This window comes from Pinus tabuliformis, chromosome 8, assembly GCF_031772625.1.
Source record: "Pinus tabuliformis cultivar Carrire ecotype Pingquan chromosome 8, CPIR1, whole genome shotgun sequence".
In the NCBI taxonomy this organism is placed as follows: Eukaryota; Viridiplantae; Streptophyta; class Pinopsida; order Pinales; family Pinaceae; genus Pinus; species Pinus tabuliformis.
The window spans coordinates 176,099,178-176,108,210 of record NC_142294.1 but is presented as its reverse complement, the minus strand read 5'-3'; the positions used below and the strand labels follow the sequence as shown (position 1 = coordinate 176,108,210).

The following is a 9,033-nucleotide window of genomic DNA, read 5'->3' as shown; positions in this document are numbered from 1 at the left end:
CAGAAATCCCCTAGTCTACCATGATGCATTGTCTTTTATTTCCAGGTGCAGGTGACTGGGAGAGAGGACAAGGCTCTGAAACCGCACAGAGCACATATCAGGCTGGGATGCAAGGCTCTGAGGCACTGTCAAGAAATTTTTTGCAGAGGTCACTAAGAGGCTGGGATGAGTAGTCTGGAATAGTAATGACATTATACAGGATGTGGCTCAGTTGGGAGGCAGAACTATGCAATTTTTCCTAGGAAGGCAATCCGGACAGCCGAGGACATTGGTAGTGAAAACTACATAGATTTTCAGGGGAGGCTGGAAGCAAGATGCGGGAGCTTGTTGGCCAAAACTGTGCAGAATTGGGAGGTAGTAATGGTGAGCATGTCTGCAAAGTTTTCGGGCGAAGTAGGGTGCCAGGAAGCTGGTGGACAGTTCAAGAAAATTGCGCAATTTTTAAGAGGAGCAATAGTTTGACTAACTGACAGAACTGCGTAATTTTCAGAGACAGTGCAGTGATAGGCAGCAAGTACCTATCCCTCTTATCTGAGCAATTTCTTCAGTCAGTGTAGGAAGGCAGGCTGACAACTTCTACGCAATTTTTTGGAGTGAAGCCTAGGGTCACTGCCCTGTCAAATTCTTCAGATGACCAGCAAGGGCCTTGATGGATAGGATTGTGGGCAACACATATTGATATTGCTTCTAGGGAAACTTCTACTTCGTTCTAGGTAACAGTCAACTAGGTAAATTCCAGGATTGTGCAGTGCATATTACGTGGGAGGTAGCCTCAAGGTCTGCACAATTCTGGGAGAAATACTTGGTCATTAAGGGCTAAGACCGCATAATGCAGCTCAGTGGAGGTCCGGCTAACGAAGGGTGGTCTGATCGGCATATTTTTGGAAAAAATGGCTAAGTGTGTGAGCGAGTGAAATTGTGTATACATGGCCTTGTGAACACACACTCAACATGACTTGGCGACAATCCATCTCGAACCAACAAGACAACATATGCTAAATGTGACTGACTACGGGACAATGTCTAATGGTGAAAGTGACAAGTGCGATACTTCAGATAGACGTTCGGACCACTGTGATGACACTTGCACAACAGTTCTTACAACATCGTGTGTGAGTGTGATAGATGTTTACATAGCGAACACAACTCAAACAAAAACCTTCAACATCACTAGAATAAGGTCGCAAGCATGACATAACAATCAACATGCCGAAGACGAAAGTTGGTCAAACAAGTGAAAAGGAAGCAAGACATGTAGAGGAAACACATGAAATGAATTTTTGTGTTTGTGCACATGCATGTTACTGAGGACAGGATGATATGACAATGACAAGAAATCCTGTAAACTCAACTAAGAGGTGTACTTCGAAAGATGTTCTTTACTTACCATACTTACCCTCGAGATAACCATGCATCCGACATAGTTTGTATGCGGTCCTAATCTTTTTCCATTACTTGGTCTCTTGGTCCTTCTCCTCGACTCCTTGGGAGTGATCTCAAAATGTCACCTTTTCCTGTAGTCACTGAGCGATGGATCAACAAGGTTTCAGTGGGAAGTGACTGTTGTCAGGATGAGGCCATGCAGTTTCTGAATGCAATATAGAAAGGGAAACTTGGACAATGCTGCACATTTTTTAGTCTCAGGACACTACTGCAGGATGGGGATCCTAGGAGGACACCTCTGCGTAGTTTCTGAGTGCAATGAAGCCCGGGCAGCTAGGAGGAAATATTGCACAGTTTCTGGATGCAGGGCACTGCTGCAGGATGGGTTCTAGTATGACACATCTACGCAGTTTTAGGCTGCAAGGCATATTGAGAAGATGAGGGACAATCCTGTGGAGTTTTTGATGATAGTGGGTTCTGGTTGGGGGAAGGACACTGGAGGAAACCACTGCGCAGTTTTCGATGCGAAGGGAGGTTGTGGTCTCTGCACACTGCGAGGTTTCAGCAGGAAAGGGAGGAAGCTTGAGGGTTTCAGAAGAAAAGTGCACAGTTTCAAAAAGCTAGATGAGGCTAGGATTCTCGAGAAAATGGCTAAATGTGAGATCAATGAAACATATGTAAAGATCAATAAGACTTGACTGTGATCGCACACGAACACTTAGTGATGGAAAATCGACCATCCAGAATGTATAAAACATATTTTTCTTGATGAAACAACCTTTGTGACAAGAGTGCATGAAATGAGCGTGAAACATGTCTATGTGATGATAGAAAATCATGCACGCATGCTTTCCCTTGAAGAAAAACAACATTCCCTTTACATGACAAACAACAATCCCTATGCACAAAGATGACACATGCTGCATAAAGATGAGAACATGAATGACTCTTAAGATCAAGGAGGGTAAGCTTGAGATCATCAGCTTACCGTCAAGTGACCAAGGACGATTGATCGCAGGATCCAAGGTAGGATCTGAAATTTGCATGCAAGCCAAAATTTTGGAGGGTTGTTGTAGCCGCTACAATAGACCCCAATAATTTTTCTTCCATTGAAGATTTTTTTGTCCAAGTTCAAGACCCTACAGACTTCTCTTGGAAGGTGTTGAGGTTAAGAAGGAATATGGTAGCCTTATCTATTCCATTCTTACTAAGTTAGGACTAGTCGACTCTGTTTCTTTCCACGTTCCATTCCACTAGAGAAGCCTTTATTTCTCAAGGAAAAGAATACAAGTCCCCATCTTTTGATTCCTTTTGTGATTCTTTAATAAGAGAACAAGAAAAACTCTTACATCTTGGTCTTCTTAATAATGGAAATATTGTAAGAAAGCCTTAGAATCACAACAACAACCAAGTCCAAATAATCCTAAGAAGCAGCATCCTAAAAAGAATTGATCTCAAAATGGGGCACTTAGGCTTCTTGTCTAATTTTCAAGAACCTCTCCCACTTCCAAAGCTTCAAATATTCCCAAGTCTTCATGATTAACCAATGTGGAATTAAATATGTGCTTGAAATAAGGTGTATGCTTATGTTTATTGTTGATTGTTTATGTGTTTTTAAGTCTATTTGCTTGAACTGGTATAACAACAACTAAAGCAGCAGATATAATGCAACAATAAAAAAACACACATGAGACAAAAATTTAATTATGAGTTCACCCAAAACTCTTGGGCTACGTCTCCATGAGCTCTAATCAGCTCATCTAAGCTCTCATGGATTATGGCAAAGTCCTTTTACAAGCTCTTGGCTCAACTCCACTGTTTTACATAGAAATAATGGTTTTAGACACCATTTTATCCCTGGCTCTTGAAGCTCTCGGCTCTAACTCTGGCTCTTAGCTCTTGGCTCTGGATCTTTGGCTCTGGCTCTTCGGCTTTGGCTGCTTTCAGTATTCAGCTCCTCCTCAATTGAGCTCTCTAGGATCCTTTGAGGCATTTTCCCAGCGTTTCGCCTTCCCCAGCTGTTTCCCTGCGTTCAATCATTACCCCATGGCTCTGTGGCTTCTCTGCACTGTCTGTTCGACTGACCATCTGGCTCTGCGACTTTGTGGCTTTCAAAACACCTCATCGTCTGGCAAAATGCCTGCTTGTAGCATGGAATGATGATTAGGAGCTGTTACAGAAGGAATCAGGGCCGTTTCATAGGCAAAAACCCAAAAATGGTTGTTCTCTGTTTACATAGAGAATACACAGAAAACCTATAGAAATCTGCCCAAACGCAATGCTTTCGTACTTCAAAAATCATTAATTCCGCCATATATCCTTTCGGATCCGTCTTCGGGCGCCATCGCAAGTAATCGTTGATCAATGACTATTATTGGTTTCGGGTGGCTAACATGCATGGAGATTACCCGCCTGAAAAGGGTGGTTTTCTCTCTCTGACGCCTAGCCACGTGGCAATCAATGCATGGGCTCAGGCGGAGCCTGGCCAAAACCACTTACCACCTACGGCCCACCCAAAATCCTGCTCGTTTCGTGGTTTCCCTTTTTATTTGAAAAATAAATTAAAACAAAAAAATCCTGACAAATGGCTTTATGGTGGACTTCAAATATTATCAATTATGCCCTATAATCTTGTTGAAACCTAATCATAGGGATTGGGTGAACAATTGTAATTAATATAAATAAATAATAGAAAAGATGAAGAGTCACTGGGAGATGAAATTAACAGTCTCTCCCTCATGTATATAATAATTTCCAACCTGAATGAATATCATGATTTGTTTTGAGGAGTTACCTCCTGGTCTAACATGGTATCAGAGCCAACACCATTTTTGGCTTCCCTCTTTAATTTTTCACTCCTATTCTGCCTATTCTACCTATGTTCTGAATCCTATGACATCTCTCTCACTATTATTCTGTTGATTCTGGCTAACTTGGAAGCTCTGACACTTCCTCCTCCCACATTGCGCTACTCTGAACGTGATTAGCTTACTCCATATATTTAAATGTTGCTATATGCATGCCTTGTGGAATCCAGCGCTACCTCCTAAGGATTGTCAATTGATCTTCGACAATTCTATCCTATATATTAAAGAAAGGCCTAATATGTATGGTCAGTTCGAACGCTGCCTTCTACAGCACAACACTGCTCTCTATTGAAATATTCTTGAAGGACCACAACGCTGCCTTGAACACTGCTCCTCCCACGCTGCGCTGCTCGCCTTGACCATACCCCATCTCACAACCTCCTCCATGGTGAATGTTCCCATCACTGTAGCTACGTTCTTTGATGATCTCTTGGCATTCATTTCAACAAAGATCACGAGTTCGATTTGCAGCTAAACACACCCTCCTCCCACGCTGCGCTGCTCCACGTTGAACGATGGTGCGGTAGCTGCATACAAATTCACTCGAGGTCCAACATAATCACGATGAGGAGAACGACCTCCGTAAGGTGAATGATAACGCTGTGTGGGATCGTGGTAAGTGGGATCATGGTAAGTGGGACAGAACTACGACCGCTCCATGATATATCGTTGTTGTTGCAATGTTGTGTTCTGGCAGCGGTATTTCTATGATTGTTGTTGTTGTTGATGAGATTTTCTGGATGTACACACAACGAATATATTTTTGTGGCTTTTGTTGGCAATGCTATGTTCTGGCATGGTATTTTTGGTTCAAATTAGGTGAAGATTGATATATCGTTGTGGGATATATCACTGTTGCTGCAATGTTGTGTTGTTGTTGCATTGTATATGTGTATGGCATTGAATATTAGAGTCGATGAATGGTGAATGCTATTACGCTGAATGATATTGCAGTGTATGGTATTACATTTTGTACAGTGATACCTATATCTCCATATATCAGAATCATATTTTTTTTAGGAGTAAAATTTTACAGCAGAAGTATTTTTTTTTTCCACAGTACACAGATTTTACAATGCATTCAATCATATCTATTGTGGGAGTAGTTCTCACTGGTAAGGAGAACTTTCCTGAGTGGTCCCAGAAAATAAAACACACCCTCATTTTCGATGAGTTGTGGAAATGAGTGTGTGTTGGAGACGGAGACAAAGTGCCAGAACAGCCTACCTCAGACAAGGAGTTCGCCATTTGGGAAAATAAGAACAGCAAGGCCTATGCATTGAGTGCACCATCAGTAAGTGAAGAGGTGAGTCATGATATTTCGCCATTTTCAAATGCTTTCGAAGCCTTACAAAAACTGAAGGAACTTTATGACTTACACTCTGCACTTGAAGTTGTTCAACTCATGATTAAACTCTTCACTCTTGAATTACAAAATAATGATCCTCTTGCTCTTGCATCCGAAGTAAAATCTATAATGCATGATATCAAAGCCACTAAGGTTGAATTGGATATTCCTTTGATCGCTTTTCTCAAGGCACTTTATCCTACTTACTCCAATTATCTTGAGTCATTGCAAGAAAATGGAAATCTCAAAGATATTACCTTTGACTCTCTTGTGAAAAAATTTGCTGAAAGAGAAAAAGCTTTTGGAAAGAAGACAACCCCTGTATCTTTTGAAGAGGTTGTGTACCTTTCCCATAAAGAAAAGAATCTTGCCCAAGATTCTTCCAAAGGAAGAGGTAGTCGAAGAGTAAGAGGAAGATATTTTAGAGGCAAGGGGGGCAGACACTCTCAAGGAGAAAAGTCAAATTTGCACTACATACGCTGCAAAAGAAATGGATCACATGATGCCTCCACATGCAAGTTACCTTGGGACAAAATTGATTAACAAAGAAACCAACCCAAAGGTAAAATTAATGACACAGACAAAGGTAAAGCACCTGAATCTGCTCATTATGTTGTGGCACAATGTAATATTGGAGTAAATGAGGACTTATTTAATGCTTCACTTGCTTCTTCGAAAAATGATTGGTTGCTTGATTCAAGAGCAACTTGCCACATGAATCATAGAAAAGATTTTTTTGAAGAATTTACTGACAATGTTGATGGAGCAGTATACTTTATAGACCAATCAAAACTCAAGCCATCGGGGCTTGGCACAATCAGGCTTAAATTGCCTGGTCTTCCAGAATTTCTTCTACATCATGTTCTATATCTCCCATAGCTGAGGAGAAACTTGTTGTCCTTGGTCCACATTCACTAGCAAGGTCACTCCATTCATATGTTTGATGGCAAGCTTGAGGTGAGAAAAGCATCTGACCACTCACTTGTCATGACAGGGATAGAAGAAGAAAGGCTTCTTAAGCTGCAGGGTACCTCTGCTCGTGCACAACATTTCTCAGACAATTCTCATTATGAAGAAGGTACACTTCCATCAAGTTTATTATGGCATGCTAGATTTGGACATTTGAACTATGACAGCCTCCGCTTGTTGAAGAAAAATGGTGTTACTGGTTTGCCTACAATTCCTAAGAATCTTAAGCAATGTGATGCTTGCATTTTAGGAAAGCATAGCAAATAGTCCTTTCATGATTCACACTCCAGAGCACATAGAAAAATTGAACTCATTCATTCAGATTTATGTGGTCCAATGCCTGTTCCTTCTGCAAATGGAAATAAATATATGATGACATTTATTGATGACTACACCAGAATGTGTTGGGTTTATTTATTGAAGAACAAATATGATGTTTTTCAAACATTCAAGAACTTTCATACATGGATTGAAAATGATGCACAATCTCATATTGGCTCTATTCGCACTGATAATGGAAAAGAATACACTTCAAATGAATTTGAAAACTATCTTCGCCAACATGGTATCAAACATCAAACAACTGTGCCTTATAATCCCCAACAGAATGGTGTCGCTGAAAGAATGAATAGGACAATCTTAAATATGGTACGCTCCATGCTGTTCTTCAAAAATGTAAAAATGTAAAAATGAGTCTTAGAAACAAGACTCCTTATGAAATGTGGTATGGGCTCATTCTTTCGATAAAGCATCTCAGGGTCTTTGGTTCCACATGTTATGCCTTGATACCAAAGGTACATAGAAACAAACTTGGTGCAAGAAGTCGTAAGCGTATCTTCTTGGGGTATTCAAACACCTCCAAAGCATACTGTCTCTATGATGAAGTCAATAAAAAGTTTGTTGTATCTAGAGATGTAATCTTTCTTGAATCATCCAAAATTGACAATGTTGTTGAGCGACAACTTGATCGCTTGGATAGATTCGCAAATGCAAAATCATTTCAAGAATTTGATAATCATATTCCACATCTTGAAGGGGGGATTCCTATACTAGATCAACCATGTGGAATCTTCTTCTGAAGCACTCTCTCCCCCGCATGAAACTCCAACAACGGATGATACTTTAAGTGGTGTGATTGATAGAATTGAGAGAATCAATCTTGATTCAATCCCAACTCAATCAATGGAGCAGCCTGGACCATCTGAGAAAGGTCCCCCAAAGTGGCTGACAAAGACACTTCAAAGTGTTCATCCTGATGAGGTTGGAAAGACAAGAACTAGAAATTCAAACCGGCAAAATGGAGGTGATATAGATGACTCTGATTCATGTATTGATATGGATGTTTCTTATGATTGTAAATTGAATTTGTCTACAGATTTTGAACCAACTTCCTTCAAAGAAGCTGACTCTCATGATGAATGGAAAGAAGCGATGCAAAAGGAGTACGATGCCCTAATAAAGAATGGCACTTGAAATTTGGTTGATCCTCCATTAGGAACCAAACTAATTGGCTGCAAGTGGGTCTACAAGAACAAGTATAAAGCTGATGGCTTACTTGACAAGCACAAAGCCAGGCTTGTGGCAAAAGGTTTTGCACAGAACGAAGTGGTCGATTATGAGGAGACTTTTCCCCCACAGCAAAATGGGCTACCATCCAGACACTCTTTTCCCTAGAAGCTCATAACAGTTGGAAAGTCCATCAAATGGATGTAAAAACTGCTTTCTTGAATGGAGATCTAAAAGAGAATGTTTTTATGTCCCAACCTGAAGGATTTTTTTGTGAAAGGACATGAACATAAAGTATGCAAACTTGTGAAATCCTTGTATGGCCTCAAGCAAGCACCACGAGCCTGGTATGAAAAACTAACTGATCATCTTCTGAAACTCAATTTCAAATATTATGATCTTGATGATGCAACTTTGTTTTCAAGAAGGTTGGAAAAACATTTGTATATCTTGTAGTATATGTAGATGATCTTTTGATGACAGGGAACAATGAAAGCTACATTACATCCATAAAGAAGGAATTGAGGAAAGGTTTTGAAATGACTGATTTGGGCTATGTTCATTACTATCTTGGTATTGAAGTAACTCAACATCCGATGTCCATATTCCTTTTTCAAAAGAAGTACATTGGAGATTTGTTGAACAGGTTTGACATGACAGAATGCAATCCTCTTACTACTCCAATGGAACAAAACTTAAAGCTCACATCCATTGAAGGAAAAGAATTTGAGGATGCAACAAAGTATAGACAGCTTATAGGAAGTCTCAACTACCTAACTACTACTAGACCGGACATTTCGTTTGTTGTTGGAATCCTCTCCAGGTTTATGCAAAAGCCTTGTGAGGGACATTGGTCTGCTGCAAAAAGAGTTCTAAGGTACTTGAAGCGAACTCAAGACTTTGGAATCAAGTATACACAGGTGGGCGACTTCAGCTTGATTGGATACTCTGATTTAGACT

The 9,033-nt window shown here is 40.4% G+C and overlaps 1 protein-coding gene across 1 annotated transcript in view; it reads left to right on the top strand.

Moving 5' to 3' along the window:
• The first annotated feature begins 1,820 nt into the window (after positions 1-1,820).
• Positions 1,821-9,033, top strand: part of LOC149234705 (galactan beta-1,4-galactosyltransferase GALS3-like) — a 49,821-nt gene continuing 42,608 nt past the window's right edge. Inside the window, exon 1 of the mRNA XM_089368348.1 lies at positions 1,821-2,060. Coding sequence (XP_089224474.1) covers positions 1,821-2,060 — 240 coding nt within the window. The remainder of the gene's footprint in view (positions 2,061-9,033) is intronic.